Here is a 24,842-nt window from a genome sequence, read left to right on the forward strand (position 1 = left end):
ACTCAAAGACAAGTTGGTGTTTGGAATTTCGGATGTATGGTTTATAACTGACAACACTAATGTATATTTTCTCGGAGGTAACCCAACCACCTCTCATCCCTCTCTCCCTCTCTCTCTCTCTCTCCATGGCCACCCACCCACCCATGAGCCCCAGCTAACTGCTGTATTTGCCATTTCAAAATGATCCATGGTTTAAAGAAGGATAAAAAGAAGTTCCAAGAGGTTAAAGCAAAAGAAGAATAAGGATATCTTCTCAAGAAGAAGATTAAGGATAGAATGGTGCAAAGGGAGATAAGCAAGCACGAACCAGCATAAGATATACATACATATATACATACACACACGCATGAGGATGGGTGTTATCTTGTGTGTTCATTGATTTATTATTTACTAACAAAAAGATATTCATATTAAATAACTTTAGGCTAGATTTGTTCAAATAGAGAGGTATGACAATGAAAAGTTTCTAAATGAAAGTGGGGTTTTTTGTCTTTAGGAACAATTTTCTTAGAAATATTATTTTCTAACTAGCAAATATTAGGAGGTATTAATTTATTTATTCTTAAAGATTATGCTGTGCTTATCATATGGATAATAATCAACATACTTATAAAATATCATTGATATAACACCAATTTTTTAGTGAGCAAGTGCATATTATTTTTACTTATCCAATGATATATTTGCATCAAATGGCAAGCTATGCATCATATTAGATCAAACATGATATATTGATGCACATACTATGTATTATACTATACAATCATACAAGTACCCATATCTCCCTCTATCTCTATGTGTGTGTGTATGTGAAGTGAATCAAGGACAAGCACAAATTAAAATCTTTCTGCTGGAAAGATAGAATAAATTAAAATAACAAAAAAATCTGGATGCTATGCACTAAGTTTATGGGGAGAAGTTCTAGTTAAAGCAATTGAAGAACATTATATAGAACCATAGGCAAATTAGAATATCACTATAAGGTCTAAAGGTGAGCTTTCTCAAATCACAGCTTATAAGCACTTGAGGATGCATAATTTCCTACTATGAGATATTCTCAATCCTCATTATTGAAATAGCAAATACCTAATAATATAGACTTTTTTTTTCTCTTCTTTGTAGGTTTTTGACCACAATAAATTAAACTAGTTGATATTTTACAAAATTACCTTAGATATTCTAATATTTTTACAAACATTACCCCATCAAATAGTGTAAATATAATGAGTTTGCCTGGAACCTTTTTGATCTTCGGAATGTATATTTTGAATTTAACTAAATTAGATAAGGGCCATTTCAAAAAAAGGTAAGTTGTTGATCAATGACATCGTATGTGACACGGTTTCATAAAAGGAAACTGAACATACCTTATAAATTTATAAAGCAATCTAAAATGGAATACCAGTAAAGAAAAAAAAAAATGTAATTAATGTAGTATTATTATGTTTTGGCACAATATCTCATTTGTACCAATTGACCACATACAATAAGTTATGAAAGTTATGAGAAGGGGTATAACTGCAACAATTAATTCTTGCATATTAAAAATGATTTTATTTAAATGCTAGGAAAAAAATAATAAATGTCATACTCTTGGTAACAAATTTATTAATAGCTGATGATACACAAAAATTTCCTTTTAGAATTTTCCTTCATATGTATGCTTAGATAAATGTGCTGTCAACTATTATGTAGGTGTCCTTATAAACTTTATTACATTAGATTTCTTTGAAACTATTTCCATTCCGGACATAAGAAGATATAATAATCTGTACACATGGAATAATAAGACTACTGTCAGAAGATTACTATTACTAAAAAAACACAAGATTATAGGGGCTAACTTATCAAGGGGTACAGGAAGGTAAGCCCCACTTTGGGCAATGGACCCTTTTTTGAGTCGTAGGAGAGCAAAGTAGATTTGAACACTTGTCAACAGTCTATTTGCACAGGTGTCTCTGGTCTTTTTTTTTTTTTTCCCTTCTTGCTTCCCTTTCTCTCTCTTGAGCTCAAACTGAAGAGAGAGAAAGACGACGGGTACTTTGCCCCGCCCCTTTCTCTCTCTAGAAGCGGCTCTTTATATAGCCCGGGAGGGAGTCCTCTCTCTGTATTTTTTTTAATCTTTTTCTCTTCTCAGAGGCAGGGAATTTTGGGAGAAAGAGAAGGGAAGAGGAGGAAAAAAGGCGAGATTTTGGGGGGATTTTTGGTGGTTTTTGTATTTTTTTTAATTTTTTGAGGGTTTTTGGATCGGCGGATGCACGTGTGTGCAGCTGGAGAGGGTGAGTTCTTGGCGTCTTCTCGGATTACTTTAATGCTCTCTTGGAATGGATTAGAATACAAAGGATTCTGATGTCACCCACCTTCTTCGCCTTTGTTTGGCATTCACTGCGCCCATCTCTCTCCTCTCTATATCACTTTTCTAGTGAGCTCTCCTCTGTTCTCTTCGTTTTTTTTTCTAATTGAGATTTTTTTATGAGCATAATGTGATTCCCAGTTGGTTTTGGGATCTGAGATTGCCTAGTTTTGCCAAAATTGGGGTTTTTCTTATATAAAAAATTCGATCTTTGATTTTTTTTTTTTTTGATTTATTTGGTGTCAATTGGTTTGATTTGATCGCAAGAGACGAGAAGGCTGTTTTGCTCTTCCTGACAAGTTGTTTGTACTAAATTTTGTTTCGATATTATTAGATTGTAAGACATTGGGAATTGTTTATTGTTTCTCTTCTTCTCCATCGCGCCCCCGCCCCCCCACACCCCCCCCCCCGCGCGCTCTCTCTATCTTGCGGGGAATTGAGCTACTAAGATCGTTTTGGGATCTGGGTTTGTTTTTTTCTGCTGAATTCTAAGGTATTTTGGAATGGGATATTGATTTCCAAGCCTGTCGTCTTTCTTTGGCCGGACATATGTCTTCTTCTTTGTCGAAAAATGGTATTCTATGCTCTTCTTCACTTCTTTCTCTTCTTCAATTCCCGTGGCATCAGTGATGCTTAACTGAGAGTCTGCTTTAGGTTCGGTTTTCTTGAATGTATGAGTCAACTAAGTTCTGTTTATTAATTTTGTTCTGAAAGGGGAAAATGATCTTTTGATTTTTGTTTGGTTTACTACATCATGAAATCTTTGGATTGCTCTGCTGTAAAATGATGGTTGTCCGAGCTTTTCTGTTTTGTTATTTTTCTTCCACCTTTCTTCCCATAATATATATTTATGAGATACTCAGTAGCATTTCTTTTTCTCTTGAAGTTCTAATGGCTTTGATATACAAGGTAATTCTTCAAAAATTGCGCCTGTGCTAGCTTGAAATGAGATGTTAAAATCATGTTGTTGTGAGAAATATGCCTTTTTTTCTTGAGAAATATTCCTTTTTTCTTTCTTCTGTAATTTTTGAACATGAATCTGAAATCATCATAGATAGTTTTTTTTATCTATTTTGCTTTTTAACTTTCAGTTTTAAGGATCTTCATCTGCTTGTTTTTGATGGGTTATTGAAGGCTTTCCTCTTGCCAAACTTTTTTCCCTCTAATGTGATCAGCATAAGATGGTTTTCGGACTCACATGTTCTTTGCTAAACAAATTTGAGTTTGCTTTGGTATCACATGTCGGTCTGTGTCTTCTCCTTTTGGGACAAAAATCTGAACTGTTACATGGTTACATTCTTATGTTCTTTTTTAATTTTTTGCACTAACGTGGGAAGTGGGAGATTAAGCAGCTTTTCGCATTCTTCTATTCTTTCCTATAAATTTTAAGCCTTTTCTCCTGTACACTGAAAAGCAGAGTTTGGAGAATATTAGAATTTTGGATTGTTTGACATATGCTAATATTATAGTTGATTTTGATGAGTTTCCTCACTTTCTTCAATGGACAGATATATCTTGTTTTATCTTAATGAGATAAATGCATGCTTCATATGTTACAATTTACAATTGTCTTTTCCTGGCATCCTTGGTACATGTCGTTTTCTGGTCTTGTTGCAACAATTTTAGGAACAATGATTGTTGAAATTCCTGCTAGCAGAGGTGGGCCAATCCGCTTCCTGCTTTGCCACGTATTCAAAGCAGTTATTGACATGACAAAAAAGCAGATGGGGAGGATCCTGTGCAACCATTTCGGACCAAATAATTACCTCATCTGTAGGTTGTGAATAACTGGGTTGGATATCTTGCTGTTTTTCACTTGAGGGAGAAGTGTGCATGTCAGATGTTTAATCTCTAATCTGCTTTATTGACACCATGTGGAATATGATATGGCAACAAATTTTGGAATGCCGATATTACTTCTTTCATGATTAAAGATGGTTGTGACACTAATTTGTATTTTTATCTTTTTAAAGTCACAGTAAATCTAAAATGGAGTTAGTTTCTTGCTCCTTTTTGATAATTTATGAGCTGGATTTGCTTTGAATCATTTTCTTTCTTGATTTCTGGAGGGGAAAATCCAGTCTCTTTTCTGATAAACGAAAGAAAAATTGTCTGATGTTTATTTTTAATGAGCTTGGTCTAATTTGTTCTGTATGGAAAAACATCCATAACTTTGCTTAATTTTAATCTTGTGAAAGGGTATTATTCTGTACAAATGTACTAGATACACTCTCTTGTGCAGTTGTGCTTCTTGCTGTTGTTTTATTATTTTACTTAATGTCAGAGGATTCTCTGCTGTCCTTTTTTCTACTTTCTTTGAATCCTTCATTTTGTTGTCTTTTTTATTTCAAGTCAAGGTAATTGAGAATTGCTGGTTCAAAATATATATGTTTTAAATTTCATCTGGGAAATAATTGGTTGTCTTTTGTTTATTCATACGATCAAAATCTTAGAGTTTGAATTGATGTTTTACTCAATTTCCATAATCCCTACTTCCATAGGCCTATGCTATCTGTCACAATCATTACTCTGTTGAGCCAACCCTTTAGTTTGTGCCAGTCTGCAACATTTTTATGAAGCCTCATGTTTCTGAGTTTAGTTGCTATATTTGTAGGAATTGAGTGGACTGTAGCAATTTAAGAGAAATGGCAGCTTCCGGTGAACCTAAGAAGAAAAGTGAACTGAGAGTTTTTGAAAGTTTAGATGAGCTGGCTACTGATTTGGCTGAATACATTGCACAATTATCAGAGATTTCGGTGAAAGAGAGGGGATGCTTTACTATTGCTTTATCTGGGGGATCTCTTATCAGCTTGATGGGGTAATTGCTTAAATAAAAATTCTATTATGAGTTTTTTTTAGATGAATAAATGAAGTGTTATTTGCTCCATGAACTACTCCTGCGGACCCTTTAATTTCTTAAAGCTTTTGTAAGTGCCCATTTCATTGTAAAACATTAAGGATTTCAAGCTGAAGTTTCTGTTAAGCAGGAAACTCTGCGAGGCTCCTTATAACAAGACTGTTGATTGGACAAAATGGTATGTCTTCTGGGCTGATGAGCGTGCAGTGGCAAAGAATCATGTTGACAGTAACTACAAGCAAACGAAGGATGGGTTTCTTTCCAAGGTATATGAATCAGTACCATCTCTCTGTTGCTCAACAGACAAGCAAGATGTAGATCTTTATGTTTCTCTTGAGTGTACTCATATTTGACGAGCATGAGTTTCTGTCTAGAAACCCAATCCATCTAGGGGATGATTATTGTGGTGGAATAATTTTATGGCAAGTATTTCATTTTGTAGAGTCTCAATTGGGAAGCTTAACCATGGAACATTTTCTGTTGGCAAAGTTCTGAGCTTTTCCTAATCAGCATTAACTGTTGTGGCAAATGCGTAGTGATCTTACCTGCCCTCTTTTTGTAGCTATACCCTTTTTTGGGGGGCAATATGGTAGCTATACCTTTAAACATTTGTCTGCATTTTATGTGCTTGATTGTTCCACTGAATTTTGAGAAGCCTAGAACAAACTGCAATTCTACATGCAAGCATTTTATATTCCCATTCTATATTTCTTTGTCTCTTGAGTAAGGTACTTCAAATTTTTCTTCATGCATTTCAGGAATTATGCTTTTCTGGGGTGTCACATACACGCACTCACATAATAGTCATGTTGTTGTGTTGAGATTCCTGATCTTATGTGGAAGGGTCTGAAAAAATGGACAGGAGGCCTACTCCAGGATGAAAATTTTTAGGAAGGAATTCGAAATATTTGTTTTGACCAAAGATTTAGCACTGAGAGAAATTATCAGTAGTTTAAAAGATCTTGAGCATCCGTCTCTATCATGGTAAAAGCTTGTGTTGTATGCTGTGGCTCTAGCAAGTTCCCTGACATGGATATGTGCTTTTACTCTAGAGTTTCTAATAATTGGTACTGGAAATCATGGTATATCTACTGCCATGTACTTATCTTTACTTTTTCAGATTAATACTGCCTAGGGAGCCTTGATAATGTGAATTTAGATTGTTACACATCAAAGTCATGGATTTCCTTCTGAGAAATGTCTTTTGATAACTTATTTTTTCATCCATCATGATGATGTCCAAGCTTGTCAATTTGTAAATATTTCATACCTATGTTACTTGAATTGGAAGAAAGAAGCATCAGTTTTCTTCTCAAAGTATAGTTCATTAGACCATAGTCAGGTTCTATGTTTTATGGGCGTGGATCAAGATTAACCAAACCTCATTAAAGCCAGTAACCTCTTGATGTTTTAGACAATCCCTTGCATTTTGACTGCTTTTGTAAAGCAATTAAGCCTTAACCAAGTGAAATTGGGAAAAAACCACCCACCCAAAGATGGAAAATAATGAAGTTCCCCAGATATCTTTCTGCTAAACCTCCTGCTTCCATAGGCTGACACCATCCAAAAGAGAATCCTCTCTCAATTTCCATGAATTATATCTCCTTTCTCTTTTTAAAGTCATGCATGTAGTTTCCTTCTATTCATATTTTTATATAGGATTGTCACTAAATGTCAACATATGCAACCAGATGCAGACATTAATGAACGTATCATAATAACAAGCCTTAATTTATCAATTTTGGTTGCTAAAAGTGATTCTGATGTGATTCATTTTTCTTATTTAAGGTCATCACCCTGCAGAACAAATTACCTGCATATCATTCTCTCCATTTAGATCTTCTTTTCTCCTCTCTTTTGACATTTGCAGATGTAGTGTGAGATGCCTTCTCGCTAGTGCTGTCCCTTGAAGATGCTGTGGAGTACATTCATATTAGATTGTTTTCTATCATTTATATTCTCGTACCACTGCCGCTTCCAGTTTTATTGTAACCTAACTCTACCTTTCCTGGTTATATCAAGTATCCACCTTAACATTTACATCTTCACTACTTCTATCTTATGCTTATGGTCTCATGTTGCTACTCACTTTATTCTATCAACTTGTTCTTTGCCCATTCAATAGTATTTTCTGTTACGTCTAATGGTATCTGATGATCACACAGCAATTTGGATGTGCAACTCCACTTAATCTCCACACATCGATCCTTGTAATTTGTGGTGTCATTCACGGGCATATCACTGCCTTAAAGTCTACTGAAAGAGATAAACAAAGAGATCTATAGCAGCCCATGATTAAGTTTATTGCAACAATGACTGACCCCCTGAAGGGACTAATAAAACTGTGAGCTTGGAATGAGAACTCGTAGATTAAGAGAGAAAAATGAACATTTATGTGCAGGAAAGGTTGAGAAGAAGAAGGGCATTATACGGCCACTTGAATTTCACATTACACAGAGTGCTATCCTTCTCCTTTCTCCCTTAATGAAGGGACAGTGTGACCACATATTGACTGGTTAATGTTTAGATAATTTAAAAAAGGTGGTTATCACAAAAAAAAATGTTTGCATAAGTTGTAAGCCAAAACTATGGACATATACATTATGATACAAAAGAACAGCTTGATCTAATCCTATGGCTTATATATTGCTTCTCAAGCTGGAAACTAGATATTGATCAACTGGACTTGAAAGAAGATTCGCATGTTGGCGCCTTCATGAAGGCTTTTTTGATTGCATCAGCACTTTGATATGAAGTGATCACTTTTGCATTTTCATCCTATCCTTGAATAATGACTGTCCACTTGATTATGGCTTGTTTTCCCAGGCTATACTGAATTTTAAGCTGTGTGTGATGCAGTTGATTATCAGCATACAACTTTCATGAGCCTATGGAACGAAACTTTGTTGCAGTGAAAAATACCTTAATGACAATACCTTGCACCGTATGGCACTTGGTTTCTGCTCTAAGCCTTGAAAGATACTTTTGTTAGTATTTTTCTGGCTCAGTTTCTATCAACACATTTATAATTACTTGTAGTTAATATTTCTTTTAACAGGTGAAATTATTGAGTCTTATCATGAGGGTTCTGAGAGCTTCATTAATTAAAATGGGCTCATTGTATAAGTCTTATCATGGGCATTATGAAAGAGGTTGGCCGCTACCAAAGCTCTAGCAGCAATGTTCTCGCATTTATCATTAGAACTGGGAGAAATGGACAGTTATTTGCATTTTACATCTCTCTCTCTTTCTTGCTTCTGTCTCTCATCCACCTCCTTTACCCTACTCTGTTAATAGACCCCTTTTTCTTTCTTGCATGTTTTTACATAAAATCTCTTAAACAGATCCTTTTTGTTACTGTTGTATTCCCATCTGAAGACAGTCATTATTGAAGTCTAAACCACTTGATAGGCATTGAAAGTTAAAGTTTGTGATATATATGTATATATAAGAGATCCTATGGACACTATAATATTCTTAGGCAGTTATTGTTGGAAGTTCCAAGGAAGAGAACTAGTTTTATGGGATGATGTCTGTGATGATATATATTGATCCAAACTGTGATGCTCAGATCGAAGATGTTCTATATTTGTACTTATCAATCAATGATAGTACCAATTTGTTGATTATATGCCCCCACTAGTACCATAGTGTTGGGAGATGCAGAGATGCGTCAGAGATTGGTGGAAAAATTGTCTATTTTACTATTACAAGACTAGATTTTCATTGGTTGTGAGTGTACTTGCCAGCTTGTTTAGGATTCCTTATAAACCACATCTTGATGCATTAATCTGCATTCTCTGTAATAAGGAGCACTTGATAAGGGCGTTCAGTACAAAAGAGTTTGAAGTCCTCTTCCATGCAGGTTGGGTGGGATCTTCATTAATTAAAGGTTTACTAGTAGTTGATGCATGTTTGTTGTGGCGATGTTATGTCATAGAACAGTTTGAAGTACAGAGTAGTGGTAAGGTCTAGTGCTAGAACAAGTTGTGGCACATAAACCATGTTAATGTTCAATGAAATCATTGTATAGAGTCTGGAGATGAAATTTCTGGTACAGGGAAATTTGAGTCCTTCCTGTGATATTCATGTAGCTGTTCACATTGCTGATAATCAAGTACTTCATATGTGAGGTAAGCGATTGAAGTGAATTATCACTCATTCAGAATAATGTTGACGGTATACATGCACAGAAGCTTTACCAAGGAGGTAACTATTTTTATGCTTTGAGTGTGGAAGCTTTGGTATCTATGTCTACGTTGAGAGGGATGTTAAAGATATGCAAGTGTTTGATGTGTTTTGGTCATGCAATGGGATGCATTTGAAAGAATGGGGCTTAGCCAATTGATTTTGGAAACTGATGTAGCTTCTTTGTACTATAAGTGTTATATTTGTGCCAGTTGTACAAGGCCCATATCATAGGCACTGCAATAGAGAAGTGCACTACCAACTTGGGTCATGTCTTGCCCCCTGGTTAAGTGATGCCCTAGCATATGTTGTATGAAATGGGATCTTCAGGGATGAGTAATAGAATAAGGCATCCCTTGTTCTGTTCTCTCTCTTTCTTTTCTTCTTCATACAGTGAGACATTCTCTTTAGAACAGTGAGACATTCTCTTATTCTAAAGAGTAATGAAGCCTTTGATGCTCATTTTAGTGAAAATCAAAATTAGCCAACTGTGGAAGCCTCAAGTGCTGTCATTAGATGAGTTTATGATAGCTGCTTTACTAAGATAATTTGGTCATATCCTTTTGTACATGCCATTGACTTTGAACAGGTTTCTAATGCATTTGGCTTCTTGCTTACACAAATTTAGTCTTTTCGAAATAAAGTTTGATTTTCCATGGTGGGTCTAGACGTCTGGCTAAAATCAAGCCTGTATGGTTTTATTTCAGTCATGAATGAATAATGGCTAAGAGGTACAGTTTTGTATGTTATTTGCAAAAGATATAACACTGATTTATAAGAAAGCCTTAGAAGGGTTTGAAAACATAGTAGGTTGAAAATTAACTATATGGGATATCACAGCCTGATCAGTTTCCGTACTTAGGTCTATTGTCCAACAGTATGGAGAGAGATGAATGGATAGATAATAGAGTTAAGATTTTGGTGGATGAATTGGAAGGTGCTCAACAGTTGTTTCATGACCAAAATGCATCTTGTTGACGTAAAGGGAAAACTTTGTTCTGCATCATCTTAAATGCCTTGGCTAGAAATATTTTATAGAACATAATGAAGCCTCCGGCATCATATGCTTGGTCAGCATATGGAAAAAAAATGGCTCAAGCAAACAAAATGAGCATAGTAGATATGAATAAGTTGAGATGCATGTGCGGTAAAAACTATGAAAGATTGAGAAATGATTGTACTGGAAAAAAATTTAGGAGCTAGTAGTGATCAAGGACAAAGTGATGGGTAAGAGTGCTGAAAGACAAATATTTGGAGCAAAGATTTGAGGATGCCCTAATTATAGGTGCTTGGTTCTAGAAAGAGAGTGGAAGATGGAGGTTAGTATGGATTTTAGAAGGCTTGAAGTAACACTAGAGATTCACATTGTATAGGAACACTTGGCAAATAAAGATTCATAAAGCCTTGGTGCAAAGCTAAGGTTGCTCCATTATGATCTGTAGGTCACACATACAAAAACACAGAAACAACCTTCTCCACACTCAGAGGTAAGGTTGCATATATTTGATCCTCCCTAGACCCTGCAATGGAGAGAGCCTTGTGCACTAGTCTGCCTTTTTAGAAAGCTTGAAGTAACACCAGAAATTAATGTATAGGAACACTAGGGAAATAAAGGTTCATAAAGCCAACCCGAAATAATTGGTTTGTTGTTTGATGTTTATTGTTGTGGTTTTGGGATGATTAGGTTATGGTAATTCCTTCCTAAGCATGACTCTTGTAACGAGGTTGTGTCCATCAAGAACTGCCATTTTCTCAATATATTGCTTAAGTCTCGCATTGAAATGTGATTTGAAATTTATTAATATCTGATGCAGTGAAACTGATGCAGCTTGATGTCTAACGGAAGGTTAATCTGTATGTTATCATCTTTTATGTTTATGCAAACTACATTTTAATAATCTCCAGCTGGTCCCTGCTAAGTAGTTCTTAAAATATAATTTTAGCTAGAGATTGATATTAAATTGCTGCTGAAGAACATTTTTCAACTTATGGACTCAAAAACAGTGAAATCTTGAAAATTTTAGAAATGCAACTGAAAAATAAAGTGGTAACATATATATAGTGCCTACTTTCATACATGTTAATTTCATATGGATATCTGATAGATTGAGTTGTGTTAAGAGGTATTTATAGTTCATGAAGCCTCTGAACTAATTTGTTTTGTTACTTGAATCAGCATTTGAAACTCTTGTGCACCTTTTCCTGCCAAATGGTTAGGCCCTCAGGTATACCTTATGCTTGGCTGTTAAAACCCATCCAAAAGTAAATTATGTTAAAGCCAATGGTACTGGACTCCCACATGCCAATTGTAAGTGTCAGCCCAAATTTAACTGTTACAAATATACTGCTGAACCTATACAGGAAGTTGCAATTTTCTAGACAAATCTTGTTAAAACTCATCTTAATTTACATAATGAAAGTACAAATGACACCATAAGGACTCGAGGATGTTCTCAATGCTGGAGATTTTATGGGCAGAAGCCCACACATATGCTCTGTTGTTAACATTCTTCTCCTTGTTATGCCCAACACTTACTACTATATTTAGAGCTTTGTTTGAATTTTAGCTCCTCAATTCAAATAGAAAATAGAAACTGAAGTCTTCTTAATGATCCAGGAAAGTTGACTGCTTCTATGGATAAGGCGGAGCGTCCTTGGTTCAGCATTATAGCACATAGGCTTCGGCGCTACTACAGCGCTTCGCTAACTCGAAGCGCCTCGCTAAGGGACAATGGGTAGACTATGATGAAATGTTTTCTCCGATTGCTAAAATGACCAATGTCAGATGCATTCTGTCCATAGCAGCGGATGGGAACTTTTTCAGTTAGATGTTCAAAACGGTTGATGGGTCGCACGCCCGGCACACATGTTTTGGCCTTGCTTGTGTGTCCATAACTCAAAATAGGTGACCTAACGGCCGCCGACGCGAAAGTACAAGCCTATGGGGTCGCTTCTGCAACTGGATAACCAGCACTGAAAACCGTCTTTACATTGGATGGTTCGGTGTTTTGATGATCCCTACCTTATTGACCGCAACTTCTGTATTCATTATCGCCTTCATTGCTGCTTCTCCAGTAGATATTGATGGTATTCGTGCTTTCTTTAGGAAATGCCGACATCTACTCGAAATGGCTTGACATTCCAGAACAGGAACTTCACTCATTTGTTTGCCCGAAGTCTGCATCTTCTATTACATCGCCTCAAAAGAGTGAAAAGTCCCTTCTTGCCTGACGAGTTCTTCCTTCTTTTCTTGCTTTGCTACCGTCTGTGGCATTTGTCCTGCAAACAAGCCTTTCTCTTCCTTGACTAGCAGCAGCTCCCGCTAAAGCAGTTGCTGCTTTTTGCATGATGCTATTGTACCATATGCTTAGGTAGTGTTCATAAATGTTGGCCTTAACATTCAGAAAACTGAAAATAGAGTTTCTGGGATTTCTATTGAACCATTTGTAGGAGAAATTGAAGAAAAGCCTGACATCTCAGGTGTTATCAAAGTGTACCCATATTGAAATAACATGGGTACTATATGCCAGCATATGCAGTTAGTGAGTATAGAACTATTTTAAGGGAAGGTATATTTATCATCTCAATTGTTTCTGATGTGAATATTCATTTAGAAATAGCGTTGGCACTGTATAGCTTCGTATGCACTACTATATTGATATATGAGGCTGAGTTACAAGGATATTCCATCTCTGTGAACAGCATCAAAGTTACCTTTTTTTCAGGTTGTGCTGCACAATCGTATGAACTGCTCTTCTCCCAAATTTGTTTTATGTAAAACGATGATTGATGTAATTTTTTGAACTCCTGAAAACAATAATATATGTTTTATTATCTCTATTTTTTTGCTAAAATTTTATCTGTGATATTTTTATCTGCATCTTATTTTACTGAATAGCATTATTGTCTTAAGAACATATTATTGTCCTAGCTTAGAGGACATGGTAAATCCTCATTCAGTATTTGATAAACAGATGGCCATTTTTGGAGAAATTTGTTGTCATATGAAGTTTCCCTGTCGGTCCTTCCACTCTATTCTAACGTCTTTCCCGACCATTTTCATGCATGTGAATTACATTACCAGGTATCCATTCTCAATAGCCATGTCTACTCCATCAATGACAATGTGACAGTGGAGGATGCAGCTGGGGAGTACGAATTTGCTATCCGCCAGATGGTCAAGATCCGCATTATAGGTGTTTCCGAGATCAATGACTGTCCCAAGTTTGATCTCATCCTTCTTAGCATGGGCCCTGATGGCCATGTGGCTTCACTTTTCCCCCAGCACCCAGCCCTTGAGCAGAAAGAGGAGTGGGTCACCTACATCACCAACTCCCCCAAGCCCCCACCTGAGAGGATCACCTTCACACTCCCCGTGATCAACTCCGCATCTAATGTTGCCCTGGTGGCTACGGGTGAAGACAAAGCCATGGCGGTGCACCTTGCGATTGCTGATGCCACTGATGGCCTGGATGCTTCGTCGTCGCCTGCCCGGATGATTCAGCCAACTGATGGGAAATTGGTTTGGTTCATCGATAAGCCAGCTGCCTCAGTTCTTGATGCTGGTAACAGTGACTCTCCGCGTGTTGAATGACGCAGGACAACTTTTGCCATATGTTAATATGTGTATGTAGAGGAGGGAATTTGACAACAAATCTTACTTTTTTGCCTGTGGCTCTTCAGTTGTTTTTGTTAACTTTCTGAGTGTGGTGGTGGGGGAGGGGTACTCGCTAAATGATAAGTGGATTAGTACAGAACATAATAAGTCAGTTTGGCGCATGGCCTTGTGTTGCCCTTTTTTGCAACTGGGGAATGGTTAGAGATGGAAACAGGTTATCTATAGTAGAGATTTAGGGAGGAGGGTGGTGAATGTGTCCTTGTTCATATGCTGTTAACTAATAGAGATGTATTTCTGGGAGTCAGCAGTAACTTTTCAATATTTTTTTTTTCCAGTTGTGAATCCACCTTAACTGCAACAGGTGTTACACATAGGTGAAGTTATTTTGTTGTGATGATTGAGTTGGCTTGTGCATTATTTTTATCCTTTGATCTTTTTCTTTTTCCCCTCTTTTATATGATTGAACTTGGATCTGGATGCATTTGTTTTCACCGGCCATGGATGGTCGTGGATTTATCACTCTTCAAAGGAAAAATTATAATTTTTGGGGGATTAAGTTGGAATACATGGAATGTATTTAGTGAATGAACTAAGGAGGTTCTGTCCTTTTAGGATCTATATTCTCTTCATCTGGAGAAATTGTAATTTTTCTTTTTTTTCCTGAGAACTAGGATGGGATCGAAGAAATCCTGGATAGGGTGAGGGTGGGACTCGAAACCAGGTTCTTGATACGAGCTCCCAAAGATTTTACCAACTAGATGATCGGATTCTGATTGATGATTTAACTGCTCGTTTGACAATATTAGGGCTTTTTGAAGATAATTCGAGGAGTTGAGAAGATTGACATGCTCATGTACAAATGTTAAAATGACGAAAGAATTTCTGTAACTAGTTATGTTTGGAGAGCATCCATGTCTATGCATGCATTTACATGTATGAGGTTGCTGGGGTAAGTGATTTCCATGTGAAGCAGTATGAGGGGCCTTTCTCTTGATTTCTTTGAATTATATTATTTTCTTTCTAATCCTCATCTTGCAACGATCGACTTGGCCCGAGGATGGAATTGGAATATTGGTGAATTTTTTAACCCAATATGAATCTTTTATCCAAACCAAAGAGCTGGATATGGATACTCACATATGGAGAGTGAACACAAGCAAGTTGACATCTTTCCACATCTTTCAAGTAAGCTTCTTGGTAAAATGTTATCATTGTAGAAGACGACCACTTATCATGAAACTTTATAGCAGGAACATCGATGGACATTCCTTAGAAATGATTAATTAGAATCTGTTGCTGGAAATTGGACCCAGGGGCCGCCGCGAAGCCGGAGAAGGAGGAGCTCCGCTGCTACAGGAGGCGGACGGCGGTGCGCCGGCCGGCTGCGTCCTCCACCGCGGGGGGTGTGCGAGCGTCCGAAGAGGGGTGGTGCGTCCAGTCCTGTCCTGTCCTGCAAAAAAGCCGGTGGCCGGGCTCCCCGGCGCCGGCCCTCCGATGCCTAAGTCAGAGGGGGCAAATATGTGGAGAGAGCGGGGGGGAGAGTATGTGGAGAAGACAGAGAGAGCTTCGGGTTTTTCCTCCCGTTTTGGTCCCCCCTCCCTTTTCCTCCCAGGTTTCCTTTTATAGGAGGATTTTTGTTACCTGGGAGGTGACAGGAGGTTTGTCCTGTTTTGTAATAATTGGGCACGATTTGGCCCATTAATGGCGTAATGGAGAACGGGACCGGATCAGACCGGAATCAGGGAGTTGTCACGGTCGATCGGACCTGTTGAAGTGGTTGAACCGCCGGCTGTGGTGGGCCTGGGGTCCGTGGATGGTAAGTGCATTTATTACCGAATGAACCGGCGGTCAGGGAGAGCCATACGTTTTGATGGTTCAGTGATCCGGAGATCATCTTGGGCCGTGTTCATTAAATGACTGAGTGCATCGGAGACTTGAGAGAGTCTCGTGCATTAATGGCAGGTCGTGCCGAATACCTGCGAAGATCTTATGCCTTGATGGCTTGGAGATAGTGGCAGGTTATAGTGGAGTTGTCAGGTCCCTTAGAGGGTTAGGTGGAAATTGGATATTTGGCTAAGGCATGGGCTCGGCCTGCTGTGCTCGGCCTTCTGGTCTCGGCCTTCTGGTCTCGGCTCTCTGGTCTCGGCCTTCTGGTCTCGGCTCTCTGGTCTCGGCCTTCTGGCCTCGGCTCTCTGGCCTCGGCTCTGTGCTCGGCCTTCTGTGCTCGGCCTTCTGTGCTCGGCCTGCTGTGCTCAGCTCGGCCTATGAGCTCGATCACTTGGATGAGCTCGAGAGCGGAAGAGCCCGATCACTTGATGAGCTTGAGAGCGGAAGAGCTCGATCACTTGGATGAGCTCGAGAGCGGAAGAGCCCGATCACTTGGATGAGCTCGAGAGCGGAAGAGCCCGATCACTTAGGATGAGCTCGAGAGCGGAAGAGCTCGATCACTTAGGATGAGCTCGAGAGCGGAAGAGCTCGATCACTTAGGATGAGCTCGAGAGCGGAAGAGCCCGATCACTTGGATGAGCTCGAGAGCGGAAGAGCCCGATCACTTGATGAGCTTGAGAGCGGAAGAGCTCGATCACTTGGATGAGCTCGAGAGCGGAAGAGCCCGATCACTTGGATGAGCTCGAGAGCGGAAGAGCCCGATCACTTAGGATGAGCTCGAGCTTGCTGATGGATTTGGGTGCTATAATTACATTTGTGGGGTGGTCCATTTTTCCACCAACACTACCCCCCGACTTCCGAGTCCGAGCTGCTTTTTGGCTCGGGCGAAGGAAGTAGTTCAGTCATCGATCGTCCTGGTGCTGTGAGCGTTCTTACACCAAGGCGACTGAAGACGCTTTTTCTGCTCGGAGTCCGTTCTTTGGGGACGTCGGTAGAGAAGAGTCCAAGAATAAAATAATGTAAAGACATTAAATGAATGGGTACCTTGTACCGTGTGCGTCCTTGCGCCGAGGCGACTGAAGACGCTTCTCTGCTCGGACTCCGTTCTTTGGGGACGTCGGCAGAGAAATCCAAAAATAGACAATATGGAGACATTAACGTAGAAACATTAAGTAAATGGGTACCTTGTACCGTGTGCGTCCTTGCGCCGAGGTGACTGAAGACGCTTCTCTGCTCGGACTCCGTTCTTTGGGGACGTCGGCAGAGAAATCCAAAAATAGAAGAGCGGGCTGAGCTCGTTGGCTGAAGACGATGGAGCACGAGCCGAGCTCGTCCGGTCAGAGAGGACCGCTAACTCATAGCCGATGGAGCACGAGCCGAGCTCGTCCGGTCAGAGAGGACCGCTAACTCATAGTCGAGGAGCACGAGCCGAGCTCGACGGTGGAAGCCGATGGAGCACGAGCCGAGCTCGTCCGGTCAGAGAGGACCGCTAACTCATAGCCGATGGAGCACGAGCCGAGCTCGTCCGGTCAGAGAGGACCGCTAACTCATCTCCCGACGTCTCGGGCCGTCCCGACAGATCGGGGCATCCCATTGCGGCAGGGCATCCCAATATATTGGGGCATCCTGACGTCTCAGGGCATCCTGACCGTGGTCAGGGTAGGAGAACGAGCCGAGCTCGCTGATAGAGAGCGCACCATAAACTCATGGACATCTTCAGGGAGTCCACGCAGGTACTCCATCATCCCGAGGTATCAGGGCATCCCAACCGTGGTTAGGGAAGAAGAATAAACCTGATGCCATGGGATAATCAAGAAATTGGTGAGCTCGGAATAAGTCCGCAAACCATCAGTTTATCGTGAAATGAAATTCATAGAGTGAAATTCATAGAATGGAATTTAATGGTTGAATAATGAAGGACCCCTTAGGGTTCTACTGGTGGTACACGCGGAGATTTTCAGAGCTCCAGCTCCGCGGAATGGGAGTCCCATTTAGAGACTCCAATTGATAAGCTCCGGGTCGACGAATGCGCGTGACTCGGTATGGTCCCTCCCAATTCGGTGCCAGCTTCCCTCGCTCAGTTGGTCGGGAGGTTTCAGCTCTTCTTAGGACAAGGTCCTCTGGTCTGAAAGATTTGACTTTGACCCTGGCGTTGTAGTACTGAGCTGTCTTTTGGCTCGGACGAAGGAAGTAGTCCAGTCGTCGATCATCCTGCAATATAGCCAAATATATATGGAGATGTGCGTGCCAAGCAGGATGTACCTTTCATGCAGTTAGAGTTATAGTGCTTTAGGTCGACTCAGCGGCCTTCTTTGGCTTGTGGTCAACTCAGCAGGGTGCCCCCACTCAGATCAGGGCGTGTTGTCGTAGGAGGCGTCGAATGGCGTGGAAAGGCGTCGAATGGCATTGAATGTCGTCGAAGTGTCGTCGAAGTGTCGTCGAAGTGGCGTCGAAGTGTCGTCGAATGGCGTCGAATGGCGTCGAATGTCGTCGAGTGGCGTCGAGTGGCGTCGAGTGGCGTCGAGTGGCGTCGAATGGCGTCGAATGGCGTCGAGTGGCGTCGAGTGGCGTCGAGTGTCGTCGAGTGGCGTCGAATGGCGTCGAATGGCGTCGAATGGCGTCGAATCGGCGTCCCGAGCTTAGCTAGAGCAACATTGGAGACGCATACAGGAGACGGACTTCGTCCGTTGGCGATCGTGCGCCCTATTCGGGGCGACATTGGTCGTTTTTTGGATTCTCCGACCTGAAAATAGATAAAATATTGAAATTATTTGAAGCCAAAGTGGCGTCCTGTACCTTTTGGAGATATTTTGATGGCTTCCGAGCTTCGAAGTCCCTTAGGACTTAGCTTGGCACTAGCTTTCTTTGGCTCGATTTTCTGGGGGAGGTGTTCTGCATTCGGGCTTCTGAGCTCGGGCTTCGGAGCTTGGCAGCCTTCTGAGCTCGGCGGCCTTTGGTGCTCGGTCTTCTGAGCTCGGCGGCCTTCGGAGCTCGGCGGCCTTTGGTGCTCGGCCTTCTGAGCTCGGCGGCCTTCGGAGCTCGGCCTTCTGAGCTCGACGGCCTTCTGAGCTCGGCAGCCTTCTGGACCATGAAAGGATTTAGCTTCATAGTACTTTCTTGGGGTAGAATCTCCTATGAATCTAGCCAGAGGAGCGCTCATCCTTTGGAAGGCATACAAAATAAGGCATCAGCCGAGCTTTCATGATGTACTAAAATCCTTTTTTAAAACCTTGCAATGATGAGGGAAATAGCTACAGCGTCGTCATAAAGAGGGCTCAACACCCTTTTGGTCTTCGTCAGAAAAGGAGAGGTGACTTTCACAGAGCACGGATGCTTTGAGGAAGCTCTTTTTTTCGAGCTCGGAGCTTCTGGTGCCTCTAGTTGCCCGCCCTCTGATGGTATTGATGATGCCCGTGAGAGGTCAGTTGTCATTCTGCTCCTTATGCGGCACTGGATTTTGTTCCTCGGGCTCTCTCCTGTAGGCATGATCACGGACAAAATAACTCAACCGACCTCGGCGGACAAGTGCCTCGATCTCATCACGAAGCTCGTAGCAATCCTCCGTATCATGGCCGCGATCTCGGTGGAAGCGGCAGTACTTTTTCGAGTGCTTCCGCGACTCTGTCGGACGCATTCTCAATGGAGGTCGGAGGTAGCCCCGATCCTCAATCTCCATGAGGATTTCTGCTCGGGTGGATGTGAGAGGAGTGTACGTCTAAAATTTTTGGAGGGGAGACCCCGGGCGAGCTAGGCTCTTGGGCCAAGGAGGCTCTTTCTCATGCCAGGGGAATCTGCTACTTGGCTGGGAGTGCTCCTGGTGCTTCTTCTGCATCTTGGCAGGTTGTTCGGCTTCCTCCCGCCGAGAGGCCATGGCTTCCTCAGCCTTGGCGTACTTGCGAGCTCGGGCCAACATTTCGGTGAGGTCCGCAGGGAAGTTCTTCTCGATAGAGAAGAGGAACCTGTAAGACCGGGCTCCAGTCTTTAGTGCCGACATGGCGATTGACTGGTCCAGCTCCCGGACTTTCCATGTTACGGCAGTAAACCGATCCAAGTACTCCTTGAAGGACTCTCCCTCCTTTTGTTTGATGTCAAGGAGGGAGTCCGACGTCCGCCGCTGGGGCTGGCTAGCGGCAAAATTACTGGCAAACTGCCTGCCGAGCTGCTCAAAGGAGGAGACAGTACTCGGCTTCAGCCCGGTGAACCAAAGCCGGGCCGGTCCTCGGAGCGTTGCTGGAAAGGCTTTGCACATCATGGCCTCCGAGGCTCCTTGTAGGGCCATTAAGACCCGATAACTCTCCAGGTGGTCGTGGGGGTCGGCCCTGCCGTTGTAAGGCTCCACCTGGGGCATCTTGAACCGCGGCGGGACTGGTTCATCATCAATTTGCTGGGAGAAGGGGGACTTTGTGGTGAACTCAAAGTCACCATCACGTCCCGGTTTCCTTCCATGGAGTGCCTGGATCTGGCGCTCCAGCTTCTCGACCTTCCTGTTGAGTTCATCATTCTGGAGGATCGCTACAGCGGTTCCTCCGGGTGCAGGTTGCCCTGGAACCGACTCGGCTTCTGAAGGTTGTGGCCAGCCTCCGTGGCCTCTGACTGGGTGCTCTCTCCAGAGGGAGGCCTGGATTTGAGAGTCCTGACCCCGAAGAGGAAGCCCGCTTGTAGGGGGCTCCGGTTGAACTGGAGCCGGGGGAGGCGGTGCTGCTGGAATGCCCCTGGGTTGCAAGCTTTGGACGGCGGTAGCCAACGCCTGCACTCGCTGCACCAGGGCATCAAATTGTTCCGGTTGAACTTGAGGTGCTGGCTCAACCGGGGGTGGTGAGTTCCGAACGGAACATTCTGGGCTTGGTGGAGGACGTCGAGAGGCGTTGGAAGCCCCTTTGCTTCTTAGCTTCATGGCGGCGAACTCGGTGCCCTTCCTCTAGCGCCAACTGTTGCTGGAAATTGGACCCGGGGGCCGCCGCGAAGCCGGAGAAGGAGGAGCTCCGCTGCTACAGGGGGCGGACGGCGGTGCGCCGGCCGGCTGCGTCCTCCACCGCGGGGGGTGTGCGAGCGTCCGAAGAGGGGTGGTGCGTCCAGTCCTGTCCTGTCCTGCAAAAAAGCCGGTGGCCGGGCTCCCCGGCGCCGGCCCTCCGATGCCTAAGTCAGAGGGGGCAAATATGTGGAGAGAGCGGGGGGGGGGAGAGTATGTGGAGAAGACAGAGAGAGCTTCGGGTTTTTCCTCCCGTTTTGGTCCCCCCTCCTTTTTCCCTCCAGGTTTCCTTTTATAGGAGGATTTTTGTTACCTGGGAGGTGACAGGAGGTTTGTCCTGTTTTGTAATAATTGGGCACGATTTGGCCCATTAATGGCGTAATGGAGAACGGGACCGGATCAGACCGGAATCAGGGAGTTGTCACGGTCGATCGGACCTGTTGAAGTGGTTGAACCGCCGGCTGTGGTGGGCCTGGGGTCCGTGGATGGTAAGTGCATTTATTACCGAATGAACCGGCGGTCAGGGAGAGCCATACGTTTTGATGGTTCAGTGATCCGGAGATCGTCTTGGGCCGTGTTCATTAAATGACTGAGTGCATCGGAGACTTGAGAGAGTCTCGTGCATTAATGGCAGGTCGTGCCGAATACCTGCGAAGATCTTATGCCTTGATGGCTTGGAGATAGTGGCAGGTTATAGTGGAGTTGTCAGGTCCCTTAGAGGGTTAGGTGGAAATTGGATATTTGGCTAAGGCATGGGCTCGGCCTGCTGTGCTCGGCCTTCTGGTCTCGGCCTTCTGGTCTCGGCTCTCTGGTCTCGGCCTTCTGGTCTCGGCTCTCTGGTCTCGGCCTTCTGGCCTCGGCTCTCTGGCCTCGGCTCTGTGCTCGGCCTTCTGTGCTCGGCCTTCTGTGCTCGGCCTGCTGTGCTCAGCTCGGCCTATGAGCTCGATCACTTGGATGAGCTCGAGAGCGGAAGAGCCCGATCACTTGATGAGCTTGAGAGCGGAAGAGCTCGATCACTTGGATGAGCTCGAGAGCGGAAGAGCCCGATCACTTGGATGAGCTCGAGAGCGGAAGAGCCCGATCACTTAGGATGAGCTCGAGAGCGGAAGAGCTCGATCACTTGATGAGCTTGAGAGCGGAAGAGCTCGATCACTTGGATGAGCTCGAGAGCGGAAGAGCCCGATCACTTGGATGAGCTCGAGAGCGGAAGAGCCCGATCACTTAGGATGAGCTCGAGCTTGCTGATGGATTTGGGTGCTATAATTACATTTGTGGGGTGGTTCATTTTTCCACCAACAGAATTCTTGTCCAACATCTGGGGGAACGCATGTCAAAATTTTGAGCGCAGAAACTTTTCTGAACTGAGGAGCAGGCACCAAGTTATGGCCAGTTTGCCAAAGAGGATGGTCACTTTGTTTCTCTTGGTGAATATAGTAGTGACTTAAAGCTTGACCTCACCACCTTTTCTTTAGAAAACAAATCGTTGATCCCAGCCACCTTTAATGCATGCACTGGTGGTTACTGGTTACCTAACGTCTGATTTGCTTTCATTACATGAGTTTACCAGGTTGTGTTTTTATTTTATCATAACGGGTCTCGATGGAGGGCAAATTATATCCTACACCACATGCACCAAGATAGTCTTGGACCGCACCCATCAGCAGCCACCTTTAATACATGCACCGGTGGTTACCTACTGACTGACTTGCTTTCATTACATGAGTTTACGGGGTTGTGTTTCATTTTCTCATAATTGGTCTCGATGCAGGGCAAATTATACCCTACACCACGTGCACCAATCAACTTGTCTTCTTCTTGCAGACCAATCACTAAATTTTTTAAAAAGACCATTGAAGTCCTTAATATTCTAAAATATTTCCTCCACCCTGTTTCTTTGGATAACTAATTGCACTTCGATGGGATGGATCGATCAACCTCTAATTGCAACAGTCCGCACGTTTCATTAATTGCTTCAATGCGAAAGCAATTCTGCTGACCTATCTATAACACAAAGCAGCTTAAGGTGGCAAATGAACAGCCAACAAATTATTAAATTCTCCAACACCGAACCTCTTCATTCCCATTGGACAAAAAGGTCAATCTTATACGTGCCACAATCTGGTTCCCTGCATACAAATTTTTGTGGTTTGCCCAGTTCAGCTGATCTACAAGATGCGGAGGGCCATGCAGCCTTAGCTGTGCGTGCGCTGTTGCTCATGAGGCATGGACTCGGAAGCCAAGCGAGTCCACAAGCCTTTGGTAAGTCTTCTATGGTATAAAGGATGATGCCAACCACATCCCTATAAAGAACTTAAAAAATAAACACCAAGTCTGAACCATGATTGATAATGAAGTTAATGTGGTGTGAATCCTTTGAATGAAGGTAGCAACACATTCTCTCTCTCTCTCTCTCTCTCTCTTAGAAAAGAGGAAAAAAGAGGAAGATATCATATATTTGATATAAAGTTTTTATTACAATTTAAAAATCTATATTTTTAATTAACTTGTATGTTTTTTTTTATAAAAAATGCAGGAAGCTTGTATTCTCTTTAGTAATGGTAAATAAGATTATCTGCAATAGCTTCGCCTACAACCATCATCGATTTTTTTAAAGTTAAACTTTCAATGAAAATTTTTTTTAGTTCTTTTTTTGTTTTGAGCAGAAGATTATGCAGTCTTAATATAAATGCAAGCTTTTGAAGCATCAAAGATCAAAATGTCATGAAGATGAATAGGGGTCAAAGACCATAAAGTTTTATTTTTATGTACATTTAAATTCACTTTGTGGATTGCTTATAGTTGTGTAACATAGATCATGAAAAAATTCAGATAAGGGAAAAAAGAAAAATGAAAAGGTCGAGGTTAAATTGTTATTTGAAGCCTGGTTTATTATAGTAGCAGTTCAAGAGGAATATCAGTGGAACATTTCATGTATCGCGAAGGAAGTAACATTATAACCACCAATATCTATAGAAATTCACAGACGTTGATGTATGATAAAATCTCAAAAAAGAATCTGAATGGCCCATCATCATCATGTTTGAAAATGTTTGAAGTACAACAGGGGTTGGAATTTCTCCATTTGTTGGCGAATTTACTACTGGATCGGCCAATGATTTATAGACCCTCTTTGGTGGGTGAGATGGCTCACTGATCAGTCGGTCAGGAACATCTCATACAGCTTTCTTGTGGTGTGAGGACAAACCAAGACACCACTAATTCATGGAAAGTTATATGTTGATAGGTACTGTGGACCAACCACTGATAGAGAGGGATTAAAAAAAAAGGGTCTGTTAGTAAGACACATGCATTGTGTTTTCTTTTCAAACAAAGGGACAAGTTGGTGAGCTCTCACCGACACATGATGGGAGATTAAAAAGAAGAAAAAAAAAGAACTTGCAAGTGCCAAACTCCACTTTTCTAGCTCAAATTGAACTCATCTACATCCAATTCAATAAACAAACTCTTATAAGTAAAATAGTGTCACTTCTGAAGTTCCTAAAACACCCTCTTTTTGAATTCCAAATACAATTTAATGGTTTACACTTGCTCCTTAATACTTTAATGCCATTCAAGAATACCAAATAAGAAAAGTAGAAGAAAACAATTTTCTAAGAGTAAGGAAAGTATCAAAACAAATTCTTGGCAATTACTTAAAGAGAATGGAGAGTGATTTGTCAAAGAAGTTAGATAACTAAATAGCTCATATCATGTAACCTTTCTAAAAATCTGATAAATTGAACTCATTTTTTTACCATAATAAATAAATTTATTTAACACATATGCCACTCCTAGAAGCTGAAAATTTGAAGCCAGTTTTATTAGATATTAGTAATTAAATATTAAGACTTCACTTAAAAGTTTAAATACACATTAGTTGCTACACTTAGTGGTAAATTAAGAAAGACCAGGGGGGTATTGCGAGAGTGTAATTAGAGTCTCCTACAGTTAATTAAGTTCATACTCCAGC

The 24,842-nt window shown here is 41.8% G+C and overlaps 1 protein-coding gene and 1 long non-coding RNA gene across 6 annotated transcripts; one reads left to right on the plus strand and one right to left on the minus strand.

The window, feature by feature from the left end:
- Positions 1–1,997: 1,997 nt before the first annotated feature.
- Positions 1,998–14,413, plus strand: LOC103696103 (probable 6-phosphogluconolactonase 2). 5 transcript variants are annotated; one of them, XM_008777631.4, is made up of 4 exons: positions 1,998–2,279; positions 4,968–5,171; positions 5,341–5,476; positions 13,483–14,413. In XM_008777631.4, the coding sequence occupies exons 2-4, from the start codon at positions 4,999–5,001 to the stop codon at positions 13,990–13,992; spliced, it is 819 nt and encodes a 272-aa protein (XP_008775853.2). In that variant the 5' UTR covers positions 1,998–2,279; positions 4,968–4,998; the 3' UTR covers positions 13,993–14,413. The 5 variants fall into 5 exon arrangements, with proteins under 5 accessions (XP_008775853.2, XP_008775854.2, XP_008775855.2 ...); XM_008777632.4 differs by having other exon boundaries at positions 2,011–2,422; XM_008777633.4 differs by lacking the exon at positions 1,998–2,279 and adding an exon at positions 2,775–2,927.
- LOC120111089 lies at positions 12,325–22,767 on the minus strand. The gene is made up of 3 exons (XR_005512257.1): positions 22,758–22,767; positions 13,047–13,048; positions 12,325–12,494 (listed from the first exon to the last, which is right to left on the minus strand). It is a non-coding gene; the product is annotated as an uncharacterized LOC120111089 (long non-coding RNA).
- Between the last annotated feature and the right edge of the window lie 2,075 nt (positions 22,768–24,842).

This window comes from Phoenix dactylifera, chromosome 6 (assembly GCF_009389715.1).
Source record: "Phoenix dactylifera cultivar Barhee BC4 chromosome 6, palm_55x_up_171113_PBpolish2nd_filt_p, whole genome shotgun sequence".
Lineage (NCBI taxonomy): Eukaryota > Viridiplantae > Streptophyta > Magnoliopsida > Arecales > Arecaceae > Phoenix > Phoenix dactylifera.

Excerpts from the sequence above, each read along its gene's own strand:
- LOC103696103 (XM_008777631.4), top strand. The coding sequence starts at position 4,999 with ATGGCAGCTTCCGGTGAACCTAAGAAGAAAAGTGAACTGAGAGTTTTT. Across the intron at positions 5,172-5,340 it reads TCTCTTATCAGCTTGATGGG|GAAACTCTGCGAGGCTCCTT; the intron begins GTAATTGCTTAA and ends TCTGTTAAGCAG. Across the intron at positions 5,477-13,482 it reads AGGATGGGTTTCTTTCCAAG|GTATCCATTCTCAATAGCCA; the intron begins GTATATGAATCA and ends TTACATTACCAG.